General features: G+C 35.7%; 1 protein-coding gene across 1 annotated transcript in view; it reads left to right on the top strand.

Moving 5' to 3' along the window:
* The window catches only part of LRP1 (LDL receptor protein 1), a 654607-nt gene that overhangs the window by 537713 nt on the left and 95496 nt on the right, over nt 1-21398 (top strand). Inside the window, 3 exon segments of the mRNA XM_089105022.1 lie at nt 1762-1886; nt 5207-5452; nt 7934-8077. Of these exon segments, the coding sequence (XP_088961148.1) occupies nt 1762-1886; nt 5207-5452; nt 7934-8077 (515 nt within the window).

The raw sequence follows: 21398 nt of genomic DNA, 5'->3' as shown, positions 1-21398 counted from the left end.
GTATCGCTTTTTCTAATGATATTTGTTTCCACTCGGCTCCATTTTAAAGGGCTATTTTTCAAAATTAACATGAATTGGTTTACACTTTACATTTTACACTTATGTACACTTTACACTTAGGACTAATCGAGATAATAGTTATCTCGACATTCCCGAATCAGATTCAAACGACAATTTTTTCTCACTTGCCTTTTTTTTCTTCTTTTCAAACCTTTTGTTTTCATTTTTGGCTACTATGGGTCGTAGTTTGTCGTGGGATAATGCAACCATGATCATAGTTGCTTATTTGTCTAAATAAAAGTTTGTTTTCCTACTTGAATGGGATGCATCATAGTCAGAAATAGTACATAATAGAAGCTAGAATAGATAATAAGTGCAATTTATATAGTCTGCACATAATAAACCCTAATACTCGGATATTAATGTACAGAAAGTTATGTCGATGGAGTGTTTAAACTGAGAACCACATTAATCACAGTATTTGCTTGATCTTTGGTAGTTACTACAGTTTGCATTGAACAGTAGTTGATCAAGATGTACTGTTCCAACCGAATACAAAATTTATTTGAATTTGACGATATCTGGGAAAACGCTTAGTTTCTGTAGGTAACTTTGCAGCATTATGGTTTTTTTGAAAAAAGAAAGTACTATCAAATCCCTTATTTTATGCCCTTTCCAAAATTCATGGCCTGCTTTTCTGGCCATGCATAATACTCAATAAATCCTTAAGTTTTTTAAGTCCTCAAGCTGCTTTTCATACGTAAAAAAAATTAACGTGTTAGTGTAAAACATATAATTGAACAAAACCTTGTTGAAAGTATTCTATAGGTACTTGGGAGATAAATTTCACAAGTTTTGGGATATGAATAATTTATTAGGAACAGAGTTTTCGCTTTAGTCTGTTCGGGAAACTAAGACCGCCTAGAATGCTACAAAAACAAGCTTTGGAGTCTTGCTAGTTTTGTGATTTTTTTTGTTTATATATATATATATATATATATATATATATATATATATATATATATATATATATATATATAATTAAAGGGATTTTTCTGTTTGACTGGTCGTATTTTAGTACGACCAAAAACTTAAAATACGTTTAAAACGTATTTTAACCACACCTATACGGTAGATGTGGTTCTATCTCGCCTTCTAAGGTTATACTGAGAGAAAGGCTAAGAAGGCTAGGACACGTTCTGCGAATTAAGGATGAAAGATTGCCAAAGGTCGTTCTTTTCGGCCAACCGTCTTGGGCTAAATGGAAAACAGGTCGTCCCTGAATAGGGCGGAGGAGGTGGTTAGGAAGGGTTTAAGGGAAATAGAAACTACTTGGGAAGGTAGTAAAGAGCCTTTTAATAAATTAGGATAGAGGAGGAGCGTGTGTAACTATGTTGACTTCAGACAGCTTGGTGCTGCAGTGAGTTACTAGAAATGAAGGATTTTTAAATATTTGTAATAAAATAGATTTTAAATAAAAAAAATAACATTTTTAGTACTAACTTCCTATTAGGCATTCTATCTCATCTTGGATAATTAGCAGTGAAGAATAAAGTATTTCATAGGCCGAAGACAATTCGCCAATCGTACTTTTCGTTCAGACAAAACGTTTTCGCTTTAGCTCCTTTGGTTCTCTTTCAAGAATAATCAGCACTGAATGCTGATTTTATTTTTCGTGTTATAAATCTCTTTTTTTAGTTCTTGTCCCATTTTTTGTGTGTGTTCCATTTCCCCTGTCAGATATGCTCTTTTATTTTACAGTTCCAGTGTGCTGATGGTAAATGTGTTCCTTCAGTTTGGATTTGCGATGGAGATGCTGACTGTGCAGATGGGTCCGATGAACCAAGCAACTGTACCACTAGAGTGTGTCCAGAAAACACATTTAGGTAGATAAACGTATATAATAATTGATCATGTCTCTAAAGTTTCTCTGACCTGATGGCTGGGCACCTAAGGCTATCATAACTAGCGAGTCTTTTTTTTACTGAGTTAAATGCTAAAAATGAAGTTTCTGAACTAAAAGTAAGGAATGGTATCGAGATTTAAAACGAACATACATTATTCCGTATCTGAGGGATACACTCCCTTCCTCAACCTTTGCTCTTTATGCTAAAGTCTTTTAGTTCTCTAAAAATACTTGGCATGGAAATTCAATGGCCCTTGTGTTTGAACAGCCTTTCTTAAAGAATTGTGACAAAAGTCAAATTTTAGTGTAAAGACCGAAGTTTGAGGAGGGAATAGCTCCCCTCCCCCTATATACAGAATAATTTCTGTTTGTTTTAAATTTTATTGGTGCGCCTTACTTTCGGTTGAAAAAACTTCTTTTTTAATTTAATTTGTGACTATTTTTAAATCAGGCCAGGAATTCGCCTCCCCCGCACCTGCGTAAAATTTCCCCTGGAAATTTCTATCCGTAAACTTAGTTCTCTGAGGAAAGTTTTCCCCGTGAAAAATCCCCTGGCAGACAATTCCCCCAAATTTTTTTCGTTTGTTTCCCAATAAAAAATGCGATATGTGAACAAGAGGTGAACTGTATAAGTCACAAAGCCCTTGATCCAGGAGCTTTAGGTGGTCAGGTCATCCCCAGAGGTATAGTTGTTGGACGTTTTAACTAAAACTTTAGCGTAAAGAGCTGGGAATCGAGGAGGGAGCAGCCTCCTGGTATTCAGAATAATTTCTCAAGAAAATATAATATTTAATTGAATAAGAAGGAAGATTTCCAGTTATTCGGACTGAAGATCTGCTTAATGTCTGATCTTCTATTGGCATGAAGCAATTCTGGCCTATTTTTTTTAAACTAACCTTGAATATAAACATATATTAATCTATCTTTTATTAAAATTTTAGAATTTGTGACCCCTTTTCTTAGAGTTTCGGTCACTATTGAGCCGGGTCGCTCCTTACTTACAGTTCGTTACCACGAACTGTTTGATAAAGTTTAATCCAACCTAATCAAAACCAATCAATTACAGTTTGTTTTAACTTCTAATTTTGTTCCTTACTCTCAGTTGATTTCTTTTAAACTTAGTTTCTGATCGTTTTCCAAATCATGCCAAGGAATGCCTCCCGCCCCTTGTAAAATTCTCAGTGTAAAATTTAAAATTCTTGATCCCCTTGCGCCTGCGGGCTTAGTTATCTTAGTAGAGTAAGATAATGGTTAACGTCGGGACTGTGGAGGTGATATCAACCCCGAACGCTAATTAATTAGACATTGATTGATTTGAAATTTTTGAACAAAACTAATTTCTGAAAATTTTGATTCTATATAATTCATAGGTTTTAGAAAAGGGCCAGAAAGTAGAAAAGGAACGGAAGGGGTAGGGGTTTGATTACCATCCAGCAGTTTTTGGCCTTTAAAAATGAGACTAAAACTTTCAAATTTCCAACCAAATTAGCCCCCTCCCAAGTTCCTAAGACATCCTCTTTCATTTGAAGTGGTTGAGATATTTTATTAGGATGGGTGATTGTAATATATTATGATGGACCATTATCCCTAAAATAAGGTATACCTCAATATATTTATTGGAAGGCTCAGTCTGAAATATCAAAAATTCATTGTAGGTTTGTTATTTCTGCGGTTTTAAAGGTAAGTTATTTGAACAGATCTTCACCTGGGAATCAAGAATCCATTAAATGTTGCATGTAAATAGGAAAATTAGATATATTACCATGTAATTTTCGGCTAAAAAAAAGATTATCATTGTAGAATAATAAAAACAATACTGATGAAAATCCAAAGGACAATATAAAAACCAAACCTCAAAACAGTAAACTCTAGAATTATAAGGATGGATTAACGTATGTTTATATTCAATGTTGTGCTAAAAACTGTAGGTCAGGCAGTATAACTTCAGCCCCATAGAAGATCAGACTTTAAGAGATCGTCAATCTAAATAACTGAAAATTTCCCTCCTTATTCACTCATTAAAATATAATATTCACTTTATTATTTTTTCAGACATTATTCTGAGAATCAAGGGATTGCTCCCTCCTCAATCCTCTGCTCTTTACGCTAAAGTTTTATAGTGCTTTAAAAATGTCCCTTGCTCTTATTCGACGGCTCTTGTGTTTGACGAATAAAAGTTTGCTAAGAAGAATTTTTCGGGTGGAATCGTCCGCAAGAAATTTTCCAGGATTCAGTTTCAGCGAGAATGAAATTTTCCAGAGGGAATTTTCCTGGCAGGAGGGTTACGTAGGACGAATTTCCATGAAGTAATTTGGTCTCTAGCAGCTTGATAGTAGTAGTAGTAGTAGTAGTTTTACGTAGGCTACTGTCAATCTTTAGGCTGCTAGCTGTTTCGCTGCCCCTGGGTTGGCAAGAATAGAAATTTTCAAGATTAATAGTGGTGCGATTAGAACAAATTATGTCTAGAGATCTCGGCTCTGACATTTGTAGCAGAAGTCATTTTAAAATTACGGAACTGCTGTGTGAACTGTAGAATATGCAAATAAAGAAGGTGTAGTTCTCTTAAAATGCACGTTTTAGCAGATATATCTTCCAATATTACTGTTAACAACTCACTGTAGCACCTAGCCACACGAGATCAACGCAGCTGCACACGCTCGTCCGCACGAGTGGAGGGAGAGGGGGTGAAGCAGACTTGCGTTTGGGGGAAGGGGGCAAAATATTTTTTCTCTGATCCTTATTTTTATTGATAATTTTTCCTCTGATCATATGCCTCGTAAACGTGGTTAAAAAGGAAATGTTTGAAGCTAAAGTTTGATCTATAATCAGGACAATTTATAGTGTTTCTCAGTTTTCTCTTTTGTTCGTCTTACTCAGTTAATCTTTTTTTTTTTTTTTTTGGACAAGAAATAGCTCATAGGCGTTTTTTCTTCTGTCTTTTCTTTTTTCTCTTTCTTCATTATTTTTTCATTTTTTTAATTTAATGGTTATTGAAATGATGAAGTGGTTGCTTTTTTCTTTTTTAATTAAATGTGTGAATATTATTAAGTTATGTTAAAAAGAAAAAGTACAAATTTACACAAACTTTGTGTGAGAAACACAAATGAAATTTTGAGGCATGACTTCTTGGCCTGGAGCCATAAAAATTGTAGTTGCAGTCCTCGTACAGCTAAGTGGGCCTACAATAAGTCTTTGTTTTCAAAATAATAACGTGAACAAAAAACCAAATAAAAAAAGCAAATTCTCAAAAGGCGTTCGTCCTTTTTTTGCACGGGTCGATATAACTGACTTTTGTTTCAGGTGCAACTCAGGTCGGTGTATTCCAATGCCGTGGAAATGTGACGGTGATGAAGATTGCGCTGACGGTGAGGATGAGATGCCATCTTGTGGCGATCCCAGTCAGCATGTTTGTGACCCGACATATTTCCGATGTAACAATACAAGGTGCATTCCTGGGAGGTGGCGTTGCGACTATGATAATGATTGTGGAGATGGTAGTGACGAACGAGGCTGTGCTCCAAGGCCATGCAGTGAATCGGAATTTAGGTTAAAATTCGTTTTTTATACTTCCTGCAACTTAAAATTGGGTTTCAGTATATTTCTATCGGCTAATTTTTGGAGAGACAAATTATCATCAAATAATTTGTAATGTATAATGTTGAGTGTGACAAGCTTGATAAAGGTTACCGTATCTGGGCGTTATTAAATAAACAAATAAGTCTATGAAATATTGTCGTAACTTTTGTTATGACGTTTGAGAACTATGGCGTATTATGACAGCAATTATGATATGTCGGAACTATTGTACGTGAACATCTAAGACCTTGTTTTTCAGTAAATATTTTAGTTTAAATACAGATATGGATCTAGCTTTTTTTTCTTCGGGACATCAGGACAAAAGAAAGATTTGGTTGAGGGGACTATATCCTCTCTTTAATCGGTCTAAAATACCCATTCATCTTAAATCTTCGGGAAAATTACTTTACGCTTACACAGAGACCTACAAATGCAAAAACAAATTTTTTAGGGTAAAGTCATACTTTTTTAAGCGTTACGAAAAAATTGTTGACCCCCCCCCCTCTTGATGGCTTCTTGGATGTACAATTAAAAAAGTTAAAAAAAAAAGTTAGCAACAGTTTTCTTTAGTTATAATTCTTACAAACTCGTCTAAGCACATTGGCTATTACGACTGCCCAGTTACTACTTTCACCAGCCTATTAACTTCCGCACCACATTACTATGCTGTGATACTATAGTACACCACCCCTTTGTAACACTATTGCCATAAAAATGGAAAACCTCCATTCGAAGCCTCTGTTTGAATCTTCAGTTCCTTCTTGTCCTACTGAAATGTAAAAGAATTATAGGTGATGTGAAATTAGATTAGAGTTTTTCTGTTATTTTTCCTTTTTTGTTGGTAGAAATAGAAAGTTTTAGGTATCGTGGTGTATGAGATAGAAATCAGCTTCTTTATTCTGAAATGTTGACCCACAAAATGAAAATAGGAAAAGTTAAAGCGAAAAAAGAATAAAAAACATAAAGCGAATGATATGATTAATATACGTTCTTCTTATTAAAGTATTTCAGAGATCAGAATAATATCCGGTCTCTCGGTAAGGTGAGAACACACGAGTCATGTTTCCTGTCAAAACCGCTGAAGTACATTTTAAATTAATTAAAATAAAAATTTAAATTATTTTAAATTAATAAAATATGTAAAAAATAAATTTTTAAATAAATATAAAAACATTTTACACCCTAGACATGTGTTTGGTCTGTTCATACCTGAAAACCACTATTTTTTTAGATTTGTCTTCTGGTCTAAAATTATTATGTTCTTATGGCAGTATCACATTTTTTAATTTAGTCTTTTAAATTTGAGTTAGTCAAATTTAAGGCTTGTTAGTTAAATTTGACTAACCTTTTTGTCTGCAAAATTCGAACATTAACAACCTATTGATTCTAAATGATAACTACACTGTCAAAAGAAAGCTATACTTTCTTAAGCTGTTTGATGTCATGTGTTTTAGCTTATTTTTCGCTCATTTTTCGTCTAAGTTTTTTTTTCTCCTTGTTTTTTTCTCAATTTTTCCTGTTAATACCTCCATTCTTCCCTGTTTGATGCCTCATTTTATCCCTTTCCTAATGAGATCCTTGAGAATTATAGACGATATGAAATTAGATTTTTTTGAATGATTATTATTTTCTTTTAGAAAATAGAAAAATAGGAAGTAAAAATAGAAAATCTTAGGTACAATGATTTATGGAATAGGAATCAGCTTCTATATTCTGAAATTATGACACAAAGGGAAAATGGGGGAAATTATAAGTATGACAAGGGTGAAAAAACTATATTTCTCATAAGTAAGCAAATTATTGATGTATTGATAAATAGGGCATCATGGTTCTTGCTTCTTGCAAAGTTGGTATCGACAAAGGACATAGTCAAGACATGCATCAATGCATCAAAACACGCACATTGATGCATCAAAGCATCAAAACATGCACATGCACATTCATCAATGCATCAAAACACGCACATTGATACAGCTAATCAGTGCAAAGAAGGACATCGATAATATATTATCTTACAGTTTGAGGTAACGAACTGTGAGTAAGGAGCGACTCAGCCCAATAGTAACTGAAACTCTAAAAATTGGAATTTGGATAAAAATTAAAACGTCAAAAAATTGTTGTTTTTTTTTACTGACTCCAAATATATGAAATCTATTAAGATTAGCGAGAACCTAGATGTTGTTCTAATATATGGGAATAAATCATTATTAGGAACAAAATCTTAACAGGGGGCACATAAGCTACCAATTCCCCAAATACTTAAGTTTAAAAAAATTGAAATTAAAAAAAAAACAATTACAAAAACTAAAAAATGATTAAAAATCGTTTTAATTATTTAAAAAAATAAATAACAAAATGAACTGTAAAAATTTATTTAAACTATTTTTTAAAATAATTTTAAAAACGACTAAATTAAAAAATAATGTTATCCAATATGTTTATACTTGACAGGTGTGGCGATGGAAGATGCATTCGTGGATCCTGGCGCTGTAATGGAGAATACAACTGTGAAGACAGATCTGATGAAGCTAATTGTAACAACACATGTACAGAAAATGAATTCCAATGTCACAGTCCACAGTTCTGTATTTTCGCGTAAGTGTTTTCTTTGTTTCCCCTTTTTCCCCTTTGTTCCCCTTTGTTCTCCTTTTGTTCCCATTAATTAACTTTTTACTAAATAATCGTCTAGATGAAGCCATAGTATATAGTGAAAACAATTATATTGACAATAAAAATGACAATAATCATAATGACAATAAGTTCATAGTTTTTTTGACAATAGTTGTCAAGCAAAAGTGTACTTCCCTAAAAGTCATAGTTTATTTTATTTGAATCATCATAGTATAACATATACATATTAATTTATAACAAGGCAAATGGAGAGTTAGAACTTGATGCGTCTCCATTGGAAATAAATTGAATTCTATTTTAAATTCAAATTAGTTTTCTTTCAGTTCAAAGCTAAAATACTTTAAATCTGGTTGCGTAAAATTTATTCAATTTGCCATAAGATATCCAAAATTGAGCAATATTTTTAGAAATGTATCATCCCGACATAACATGCAAAAACATTATATACTTTTTTGAAGAAAAAAATCTGATGTTTTCACGAATGTTCAAGTCTACTTCCTGTTAGACCTGGGTCAGATGAGTCTCATTAGCTAAGGCAAAAATATAGTAAGCCCAGCAACTGTATGGTCTTAAAAATTGCTGATACAGAAATGTATGGATTTTTATCACGAACATTTGTTTTTCTCAAATTTGTTTTTTTAGCTTTCACTAGAGAGTGAAAAACGAGCGATATATAAAATTTGATAAATATATAGATTAATGGAGTATTCATATATCTAAGAAACAAACTTACCTATAGAGTCGGAATTTCAACTTGAATCTAAATATTTCATTCATTTTGATCGCAAATTCAATTTTAAGCCGTTTGCATCATGTTAGCATCAATCTTGTTAAAACTGGTTTACCTTAATTGAATCAATGGTGACAAAATCGAGAATCAATTAATGCGTGGGAAATATATAATATAGGCTATGTATTAGGGTAAGGTCGCGAAAAAATAGGACTAAGGTTAGGTTGAAATCGAATTTTTGATAAAAATAAATGTCATATTTGGATTTAGGATGGAATTCTGATTCTAGAGGTAAGTTTGTTTCTTTGCTATCCGAATACTCTGTTAATCTAGATATTTACCAAAATTGTATGTAACTTTTATGTTGGATTTTTTTTCGGGGGGGGGGTACTAATTTTAGAATTTTTCGGGGGGGGGGGGTTACTAATTTTTGACTCAGTTTTCGACTAATTTTACTGATTTTTACCTAGGTTTTACTAATTTTTGACTTATTTTCGACTCGGTCAAAAGTTTCGGGGGGGGGGGGGTTCAAACCGGGTAACCCCCCCCCCCTGGATACGGCCTTGTGTTTATTACTTCATAAAATTTTATGAAGTGGTATCCACGAAGTTTTTTGTTGAAGGGAGTTCTATCTTACCATAGCCACATTCGTATGGACGGGGGGGGGGGTAGTCCATGGCTAAAAACTCAAAATCTCAAAACTTTTCTGATTATTTTGCCCATTTATACATATTTTTTTCTAGTTATTATCCCCCTCTCTTCTGAAATTTTGGTCCTTCAATTGGTTCATTGATGTCTCAAAGTCCCAATATCTTTAGAGCCAGTATTTACAGAAATTTCCGATTCTTGTTAGAGTTGCGTCTGATGAGAGTCATTAGCTAATGACTAATTGGCGAAAATGTAGCAAACTATATAGCTAATAGGCAAGTAATAGGTGAGCATATAGCACAAGCAAATTATAGTATAATTGCAAACTAATAGATAACTATAATGACTAAGTTGACTGTATCCAGGATTTTTGTTCCGGGGGGTTGTTTTTTCCGGGGAGGGTTTTACAAAGAAAAAAAAACTTTAAAAACGCATTAAAAATTTATTTGTATGCATTTTTGTTACGTTTTTAAAAGTTGGGCAAACACTTTTTTTTTGGGGGGGGGGTCAAACGCCCTAGACCCCTCCCCCTGGATACGTTCTTGATTGCTAGTATAGGCAAACATTCACAAATGTTTACAATCAGTAAAGAAAATGGTTGTTATAAGCTACTTTAAGTGAATATTTACATAAAAATTAAAACAGCTCATAGACAAAACTGCAAAACTCGGTACAACAACATAACTAATGCAGGGCGAAAATATTCTTACACGTTGGTCGAATTTTTAAATCTAAATGGGGTCCTGCCATATTAAGGTCATTTTCATCCATTATCCATGACCCTTTCTGCCATTATCCATGACTCATTCTACATTTATTCATGAATTTCCCTTTTTAAAAAACAGATTAGGCTTTCAAATTTGAATAGGCCTATGTATAAGTTTTGTCGCTTTCATTTCTTATTGGCTATCAAACAGTTTGAGGTAACAATCTGTAAGTAAGGAGTGATTTGGCCCAATAGTAATTAAAACTCTAATAAACAGAGTTTTAATAACAACTGATACATCAAAAGAATTGGCTTTCTATGCCAATTCTAGATGTATGAAATTCATTAAGTTTAATATTACCCATTATTTTTGAAAAAGTCGGGAAATACCCCTAAAGGTTAAAGTAATTTTAATGGAAATTACACCATTATATTCAGCATGTCAGAGAAACTTACTATATAAGTTTGGAGCTCTTGTCTACAAGAATGTGGGTTTTGTATTTTTTGCCAGAAGAAAGATCACGGATGCGTGTTTATTTGTTTTTTTGTATGTTTGCTTTTTGTTTTCCCCAAACGCTTTCTGAAAAAATGTGTATCAAGAAAGTATATGAGAATTTATATTAGCGGACTCAAATTTAGAAATGGGAGTGGGGGTTAAAACGAAACGGCCAAAAAAATAGACAAATTATATGAAAATTTTTCCGAATTTTGTTGAAAATATGAGAAATTATATACCAAAGATTTTGGGAATGGACCCCGGCCCTCTAGATGCAGAACTACCTGTTTGTACGAGAAAGGAGTCCCAGCTAGTTTGAGAATGCTCTGCGGTACTTTATTATGCGTAACTTTATTTGATGAAAAAACAAAATTTAATTGGTTAGTTATATTGTTTGGCTCTTTATTTTTCTTAATTTGTATCTCCTTTAATTTGTATCTCTTAATTTAAATCTCCTATTTCAGACTACCATAAGTCTTTATTTTATTATAAGATGTCTCTCTATATGGATTCTGGTTGCATGTTTTGTTTCTGTTCTATGTTTTCGTAATGGTATCCGCTTTATATATATGTTGGCTATTATAACTATGATAATCATTTGTGTAGTATATTAGAATAATAAATGGATTCAAAACATATCAAAATCTGGATGCTCTTTAGTCTTAAATCATGGACAATGCAATACGAAGACAAATCGTATTATACTCCATTTCAGGTCGTATTTACGGCATATAACCATTCTCTTGCGTCAAGTTTTGTAAATTCTGCTGTTATTAAGTGTGCATTTTCACTGTTATGTTCATACAGGGTAATATTTTATTGTATTATTTAATATTTTGTAAAAATGTAAAAAATATAAAAATGAAAGCTCGCATTTGAAAATGAGACGATTCAGGTGAAAAGCAGATTAATTATAATAAAAACAAAAGTAAATAATATTTAAAAATTTTAGGAGGGTGTAATACCCCTAGTGCACATGCTTTATCAAAGATGAGTGTAGGAAGCTTTTTAAGGGGGAGATGACACTTAAGGGGGACTAAAAACTTTAATTGAAATTAAATTATAGGCAAATTATCTGGAAAATATAAGATAAAATAAAAATAATCGATTTTTATGGTTTTAAACAACTTTTGCAAGAACCATTCATCTGTAAATGGTCATAACACGAATTTGCAAAAAAAGCTAATTTTGTAAGTAATCGTGGTCTAAGTTTTGATGTTGTCCGCAAGTGTAACTTAAATTTGGTTTTGGCCCTGTTTACCATTACTTGATAAGATTTCAATTTTTCCCCAACTTCAATTTTTACGTTATCAGAAGTGAAATATTTCAAATATTAATTTTGTAAAAATTCCATCGGGAACCAAATTGTATTTTTCTTATTTTCCATCTGATTGCTGTGCTATATCGTAATATTTCTTTTTCATGTTTTGGTTTCCGTTAATTTAAATGGATCATCAAATCTACTGTAAAACAAGAAGTGGCCATGCATCATCCATTAGTAACCCATTTATCAAAAGTTTGTTCACAGTATTCTAGGAAAATCCAATTTTCGGATACCTTCTGACAGCGGGGTGGAAAGAACTGTGCCTCTTAATTAAAGGGTTCCTGGTTCAACCCCGCGTGTCGCAAGGAAATTACTTACTTGTACTTGTTGCATGTTCAAGCCGCATCCAGGCTCATCGCGGCGCCCAGCAGACGACGACATGTTTCTTTCCAGAGATTCCGCTCGAGGATGGCAGGCTCCATAATTCCAAGCCAGTGACGATCCCAGCGTCGCCCAAATTTTTGGAAACCCGCAATAGAATCTAGGTCAGCCTTGACTTTTGCAACCCATGTTTTCTTCTGTCCTCCTGCTTTCTTCTTCCATACTGGTAGTGGAAGGCACTTGAGGCATTTTTTGGTAATATGCTCTTCTGATCTCCGCATGGTGTGGCCAAACCACCTCAGACGCCTCATTTTTACAACATCAGAGACAAGTGAGCGATCCTCACCTCTTCTCCTGACCTCTTCGTTCGAGACTCTGTCTGAGAGACGAAAGTTTAGTATATATAGCAGGCACTTGTGATGGAATATGTCCAAGTTTGACGCTTCCGCTGCTTTCAGTGACCAAGTCTCACACCCATATAGAAGAACAGAGTACCATGGCTTCGTAGACTCGGATCTTTGTACGTGGAGAGATTTTGCTGCGCTTTCAAAGCGAGTTCTTTAGCTGCAGAAAGACGTTCCATGCTGAGGATATGCGATTCTGGAACTCTTCTGATGATTCCCCCGTTGCATTTATCATTGAGCCAAGGTATTTAAACGACTGAACGTCCTCGATTTGACTACCATTTAGGGTCACAGGGATGTCATCCATCCTATCTGTCCCTATCGTCTTCGCCTTTGGTAGACTTATTTGGAAGCCAGTCAGAAGCTTTCTGCTTGTTACCTCATTAATCATGATCTGGGTATCTGTAACAGACTCAGATAGTATATCCACATCATCAGCGTAATCAAGATCCGTGACTGAAGAGGACGGGCTTACTTCAACATCTTTATACTTTTCGAGGACCACGAGAATCCGATCAATGACGAAGTTGAATAATATCGGTGACAGAACGCATCCTTTACGTACACTCTCCTCAATCAGAACTACATCCGGAAGCTCACTATCAACTCTAACTTGGGTCTTGGTTCTATCGTAGTATGCCATCAGTAGTCTGATTATCTTCTCAGGGACTCCGTCCTCCCTCATTGCGACTCATATGGAGTCCCGATGGACAGAGTCAAAAGCCGTGATGAAATCGATAAGGATTTGGATTCTCTCCTGCTGGTGTTTGAAGCGATGCTCTAGGACCTGTCGTAAGCTAAAGATCTGATCACAGCAACCCATGCCTGGTCTAAATCCTGATTGGTTGAGTCGCGTTCGGGAGTTTCTAGTGCCTCGGAACCTATTTAAAAGTATAATTGTGAACATTTCTGCAGCAATCGGGATGAGGGATATGCCTTGGTAGTTTTTACATTCCATTCGGTCTCCTATTTTGAAGATAGGGACAATTGTCGATGTCTTCTACTCATCGGGAATGTATTTATTATTTCATACATCCGTAACAAGTTCATGGAGCTCATCTGCGGCCGACTCAGATAGAGCTTTCAGCAGCTCAGCGGGGGTGCCATCTGTTCCAGGACTTTTGTGGTTTTTTGGGACTTTAATTTGTCTCGCCTACTTTCTCTCTAGTAGATGGTTCCGTAGACACATTTTCATAAGAATGGTTTTTGACGGGTTGGGTGAGGCTATGGGGTATTGGTTTTTGCTGCTAGTAATTCCCGGTCTTCACAATTCTTGGAAGTGTGTCTTTCGCTTTAAGCAGGGGGATGGTAGATTGATTTTTCTTCCATTTACATTCTCCAAGAATCTGGTAAAGTTTCCTTGTATCATTTCGTGAGGCGGCTTTTTCCATCTCATCGGCCAAATTTGACCAGTAGGCCTTTCTGTCGGCTCTAGCAGACTTATGGCATTCCTGACGCAGCGATTTATATGCAGCGGACTTTTGGCTGGGTATTTCCTTCTCCATTGCAGAGAGTTTAAGTGTTTTCTCAGAGATCCATTTTTTGTTGTTTTTTTTTTGTTTTACAGCTCCGATGATGTTTGTTGCGGTTTCCTTCACGTGGCCTTTGAACTTACTCCATTTTCTCTATATCTTAGAAGCGGGGCCTCCTGATGAGTTGGAATCCTGATCAATACTTTTGGCTCGTCTTGTAGGGTGGCAAAGCGGTTGGAAAGCTCAAGGACAAAGGATTCTCGGAATTTATCTATTTTCAATTTAGATACATCTATTTTCTGACTTGGCATGGGCGCCTTTTTTGTACTGAGCCTGGTCTTTAGAAAGAAGTGGTCGGATCCATTTTTAGTCCTGTGTCAGCACCTCTGTGCAACCTTGAGTCTAACATCATGGTCTTCCACCTTCGAGATATAAGCAGGTAATCAATCAATTTGAACTTTCGTTCTTCCATCGCGGGATTCCAGGCAGGGCTTGTGTCTAAACCAAGTATTAGCCAGAGCAAGATTGATCTGCATTGCGAACAGGAGGAGTCTGTTTCCATTAGAGCACCTTTCACAGAAGACTATGATTGCCAATCGCCTGTTCGGAGTCATTCAGCCTACCACCAACCCTTGCATTAAATCGCCTCCAATCACAAGTATATCTCTTCGGGGGTTCCTATCAATGACTATCTGAATTTCGCTGTAAAACTGATCTTTTAGGTGTTCAGGCGTATCTCTAGTTGGGGCGTATACGCTAAGGACGGCCATATTGTTATTTTGGCCTTTAAACCTTGCCCATACAATCCTGCTAGATACTGCCTCATATTCGAGGAGCCCAGTGGCCGCTTTTGGGGACAATATGAAACCTACTCCTGCTAGAACAGAGCCATCAGTTGGTCCTGAGTTGTAAAATATGACCTTCCCAGACGGTGCTTCTAGGTTAGAGATGCCAGGTCCATTCAGCCTCGTCTCAGAGACGCACAAGATGTCAAGGTTATAAATATGAAATTCTTCAGCTATAAAAGCTTGTGTCTGGGGGCACTTTATCGAGCATAGGTTCCAGCAGCCAAAGTTTATGATAATATATGATAAGATATTTATTTCAAAAAGATCACTATCACAAGCCCACAAAGGGCCGAATTCGGACTTCGGAGTCGACAATATAAATGGTTGCACTAAAACTGGCAAAAATGAAACAACAACAACGATATAGAAAAATCATAATGAACAACCATTTAATAGTTAATAATCAAAAATGTAAAAAGTAAATTAAAAAGTTAAGAAGATAAAACTCGTCAAAATAAACTTAGACAAATACGAATCAGAAAAAGAATTAGAACGGACAGAGTAAAGGAAAGGGGGGGGGGGATAAGCGAATATACACAGAAGAAAAAAGAGCGAGACATAAATGCATATAAATTAAAAGTGACACTAAGAAAGTGTCAATAATCCAACTACAGTAATTCAATAAAAGAGTTAAAAATAAAAACTGGTCAAGAAGGGGGGGGACAAAAAAGCAGGAAAAAAAGAAACTATTTGGACATTTTATTAATTTTTCCTTTAAAAAATGGGACAAAAGTTCTTCCGTATCTCGAAGTAACGCAGTGACTTGGGGACAAAAAATGGATGGGCTCAGAAACAGCTCGAAGGAGCCGTAATCTGGATGGGGAGTGACGTTTGGGGAAAATACTTGCCGTCCGAGGGTTTGTTATGGCATTTTTGCAAAACCGAGGCACAAATTATTTCTTCGTCTCTCGAGGGTCTCTAGTTTTGAATATTTAACAAATGCAAATATGGTATCTTGCCCTCATTAAAAATAATTCTTAGAGCTCTCTTTTAGACATTTTCAATTTTTTTGTGTTGCTTCATTAGAGAGGCCAGGGTGCCACACAGGACAAGCATACTCTAATATGGGATGCACAAAAGATATGTATACTTGTAGTAAATGTGATTGGGGGAAACTGAATTTGTTTAAAAGTTTAAGGAGGGAAAGCGAGGATTTTGCTTGTTGTAGGATATTGTTTATATGGGCATCCCATTTCAAATTGGAAGAAATTGTAACACCGAGGAGTTTAAGAGATGTGACAGAAGTTTCAGGAGGTATAGGAGCAAGAAAAAGGGGAGGGGATTTAAGGAAACTTACTGAGACTATTGCGGATTTAGAAGGGTTAACTGTCATGTCAAGGGAAGAGGCCTCACAGGCAATATCTTGGAGTATGCCCATTGGGTTGCTAAAGATGTTTTTATGACATATCTCTAAAACTGTCAAGTCATCGACAAATTTCCACCTATTGTCATAAAGGGTTGAAAGGCTGTTAATCATAAGAGAAAAAAGGAGAGGGCCTAGAATAGTCCCCCGAGGAATGCCATTAAATGTAGGGAGATTGTCTGAGAAACAATTTAGATATTTAACTGCTTGAGATCTATTAGAAAGAAAAGAGGCAACGAGCTTAACAAGGAAAGTTTCAATGTGGAATTCATTTATAAGTTTATCTATGAGTAAATTGTGGTTAATCAAATCAAAAGCTTTTTGAAGATCAATAGAAATCAGATTAAGCCATGTGTTGAATGTTTCAAGTAATTTACCCATGGTATGAATAAGATGGATCAGGTAATGAGAGGTTGACGTGGACTTGAGATTATCAATCTGTCTAAGATCAATGAGGGGGAGGACTTTCATCTTAAGCCAGTCTGCGAAAAAACTTTCATACAATTTTAAAAAAATTGAGGTGAGGGTAATAGGACGAATGCCATCAAAGCCAGGCTTCCCATTTTTCTTTTTGATTGGGGTAATAAAGCCTTGTTTCCAATATTGATACAATGGTACCTAGCCCACTTTTCGACGAGGGCGCAAGTCTCGTCGCATTGCATAAAACCAGTGATATCGTAGCCAAACTTTTACTCTGCTTCGCATTCATCATCATATTTTTAGCTAGCCCACTTTTCGACAAGGGCGCAAGTCTCGTCGCATTGCATAAAACCGGGGATGCCGTAGCCGAACTTTTACTCTGTATCACATTCATCATCTTTATTGGACGTTTCTTGGGGATAAAATTAACCATTAGGTCCCCACTCTTGCAGTCACCCGGAGCGCGTTAGCCATCACCTTGCTTGGCGTGAAGCTTAGTGATTTTTACACCCTTTCACCACTTTGACGACACACCACTTTCACCACACACGTGCGCTGACGGATTTCCTATGCTGTCTAGGGACGGAAGGTCGAGCCTCATTGCCTGGAGCTCCACCAACGCCCTGGAAATTCCCAGGCTTAGCTAGCCCTGTGCTCCCACCTAGAGTCAGCAAAAGGCTTCAGGAAAGGGTCGCAAGGAAATTAATTTCGGTTTTCCTTTTTTCTTCTTTCCGAGTCAGTATTTTTCTTGCATTTTTTATTAGATTTGCAAGACAATTTTGTCATTTAAATAAATAAAGCAATTATACGACGCAATTAAAAGTATTTATACGACGCAATTTTAACTTTTTGATTTTTGTTTCTTTACATTTGTAACAAACTGTAAGAAAAGAGCTACCTGCTCTAATAGTGTCCCAAACCCTAAAAATGTACTAAAGGTTGGATTAACATATGTTTATATTCAAGGTTGTTTTAAAGACTGTAGGCCAGGATTGCTTCAGATCCATAGAAGATGAGAAATTAAGCAGATCTTCAATCCAAATAACTGAAAATTGCTCCCTTCTTATCTCTCATTAAAATATAGTTTTGACTTTATTATTTTTGTAGATATCCCCCTCTTTTTACGATAAAGTTTTATAATGCTTTAGAAATGCTTTTTGCTCCAATTCAACGGCCCCTGTATTTTTCAAACGAAAGTGTGTTAAGATGAATTTTTCGGGTGCAACCGTTCGCAAGATTTTTTTTATTGGGGGAGGGGGAGTAATTTTCAGTGAGAATGGAAATTTTCAGGGGAAAATTCCAGAAAGGAGTGGGGGTTACGTGGGAGGAATTCCTATGAAGGGGCCTTCTCTGGGGGAGATTTTGCATGGAGGAGGAGCCGGTTTTCCCGGCAATATTTAAAAACTATCAGAAATTACATGAAAAGACAAGTTTTTTCACATTAAAGTACGGAGGAACATTAAAATTTAAAATGGACAGCAATAATTACGCAGCCTATATGAGGGAGGTTGCACCATCCTCAATACTTCGCTCTTTACGCTAAAATTTGACTTTTTGTCCCAATTCTTTGAGAGCGACTCCTGAAACACAAGGGCCGACATCGTAGAAGCTTGTCTTAAAGACTTAAAGAAATGTGTTAAATTCCACGAGATTATTTCTGGCACTCTTCCTGTAACTAGTCATTATCTACTTACCCCCCCCCACTCCTTGAAACCAGAAAAAAATAAGGAAATATTATAAAATATAGGTGGTCAAAGCAATTCGCCTAGTGATTTAAAGCAAAACTTTTATTTAAAACACATCTTTTGACCAAATAATTAAAACAAAAATAAGTTTTTCTGAGGGAAGTAAAGAGTGAACAAGAAACAAAAATATTGCAGGTCGTCCACGGTTTGGAGAGTGTCGCAAAGAACCATTTAAGAGAAATGGGAACTTCCTGGGGGGGTGTGTGTAAAGAAGGAGTCTTTGGATAGATTGGGATGGAGGCGTAGTGTTCGTAGCTGTGTTGGCATCAGTCAGCTTGGTGCTGTGGCGAGTTGTTAGCAGTAGTAAGGGCCATGGTATCGAACCAATAGTCCTACTTCTTTATAAGTGACCAGAAAGATTGGAGGGCAACTAGCCCCCCTCCCACGCCCCTTTTTTCCTAAATACATGCGATCAAAATTTTTGCGATAGCCATTTGATTCAGTATAGCTTAAAGATCCATTAACCATACCTTTTGGGGATGAAAAAAAATACCCCGCCTAATCCCATGGGAAAGGGCTGTAAATTACGCAATTCGTCTATTGTTTACATTAAATAAAAAACAAGTTTTTTTTTAATTGAAAGTAAGGAACGACGTTAAAACTTAAAACGAACAGAAATTATTCCGCATATGGAAGGGGCTGCCCCCTCCTCAACGCCTCGCTCTTTACGCTATAGTTTTTTATTATTTAAAAAAAATAGAGTTGTGAGAAAGTCAAAATTTAGCGTAAAGAGCGGGGCGTTGAGGAGGGGCAGCCCCTTCCATATACGGAATAATTTCTGTTCGTTTCAAGTTTTAACGTCGTTCCTTTAGTTTAAAAAACTTGTTTTTTTTATTTAATTTTTGAACTTTTTTGAATTAATGCTGATTTTGATTTTGGCTCACCGTAGATGAATAATTAAAACAAAATTTTACTTTTATTTGGTTAAATGGCTTTCTCGAAACTTCTTTAATTTTATTTACGAATGTTTTTATTAGTAATGAATATACGTAACTTACGAATTAACTTCCCTAACGAACTTCTATATTCATATATTTTTAATACGTATATTAGGGGGTCTGCCCCCTAGTTAATACCTCGCTCTTTATGCTAAAGTTCAAATTTTGTTCCAATTCTTTAAAAATGACCCCTCAATCACAAAAGCCGTTATTTAGAATAAATAGCTCTTATGAAAGTACTAAAAAATCTCTGGCTTAAAGAGCGAGGTATTGACTAGGGGGTGAACCCAATCATATATGTAATACTTTATGTTCGTTTTAAGTTTCGATGTTGCTGCTTACTTTCAATTGAAAAACTTTTTTTTTATATTTAATTTCTGATCTTTTTTTTAAATAATGATGGGAAATCCGGCGCCCCCTTCCTAGTAATGTCCTTCCCCCCGTGAAAACTTCCTTCGTGGAAAGATCCTCCATCATAACCCCTGACCCCCCCCTCCACTACCAGAAAAATCCCTGCTGAAAACTTCTATATACTTCCCAATAACCAATGCTATATGTTAACATTGGGTAAAGTTCATAACTTTCAGCCCTCCCCCTGGAGACTTCGGGGGACTAAGTCATCCTAAAAACCATAGTTATCATATTTTCGACCATGTTGAACAAAATGGCAGTCTCAAAATTTTGATTGGGTGACTTTGGGAAAAAATGAGCGTGGGAGGGGGCCTAGCTGCCCTCCATTTTTTTGGTCACTTAAAAAGGGCACTAGAACTTTTAATAGCCATTCCAATGAGCCCTCCTACGATATTCTAGGACCACTGGGTCGATACGATCACCCATGGGAAAAAAAAAAAAAAAAACACGCATCCGTGATCTTTCTTCTGGCAAATTAAAAAATGCAAAATTCCATATTTTTGTAGATTGGAGCTTGAAACCTCTACAGTAGGGTTCTCTGATACGCTGACTATGATGGTGTGATTTTCATTAAGGTTCTATAATTTTTAGCGGGTCTTTTCCCCTTTTTTCAAAAATCAGCCAAACTTTCTCAGGCGCGTAACTTAAACTTGATGAAACTTATATATTTAAAATCAGCATTAAAATCTGATTCCTTGTATGTATCTATTGGTGTCAAAATCCCGTTTTCTAGAGTTTCGTTTACCATTGAGCCGGGTCGCTCCTTACTTACAGTTCGTTACCGCGAACTGTTTGATATAGTACTTGTTATTTTCCTTGGAGAGAATTTTAGTGGTAGGAGAGTTTCCAGGGAAAATTTTCCAGGACGGGAAATGTTACAAGGGGGGAGGGAATGGGATTTCATTTTTTTCTACTGTAGTTTTTTTTCCGAAATTAAGGCGATACCAAATTAGGTACAAAAATTTGATTTTGTGATACATAGCTAGTGTGGTCTTTATTTACTTAATTATTTTATTTGTTCTCAGAGAGTGGTGAAGTGACGGCGATCAATATTATTCAGACGGGTTTTTGTGTTGTTGTTTTTTTCAGTGAATGGCTATATGATGGTGATCTAGATTGTTTTTTGTTTTTTTCGAAATTAGGGTGGTGCCAAATTAGGTACAAAATTTGATTTTGTGATACATAGCTAGCGTGGTATTTATTTACTTAATTATTTTATTTGTTTTCAGAGAGTGGTGAAGTGACGGCGATCAAGATTATTCAGACGGGTTTTTATGTTGTTGTTTTTTTCAGTGAATGGCTATATGATGGTGATCTAGATTGTTTGTTTTTTTTCGAAATTAGGGTGGTGCCAAATTAGGTACAAAATTTGATTTTATGATGCATAGCTAGTTTGATCGTAGGGATTTTTTACGTAATTATTTTATTTGTTTCCAGTGAGTGGTGATTTGACGGCGAT

Source organism: Artemia sp. Qi Xiang Cuo, chromosome 19, assembly GCF_049724085.1.
Source record: "Artemia sp. Qi Xiang Cuo chromosome 19, ASM4972408v1, whole genome shotgun sequence".
In the NCBI taxonomy this organism is placed as follows: domain Eukaryota; kingdom Metazoa; phylum Arthropoda; class Branchiopoda; order Anostraca; family Artemiidae; genus Artemia; species Artemia sp. Qi Xiang Cuo.
This window is presented reverse-complemented; position numbering and strand designations above follow the sequence as displayed.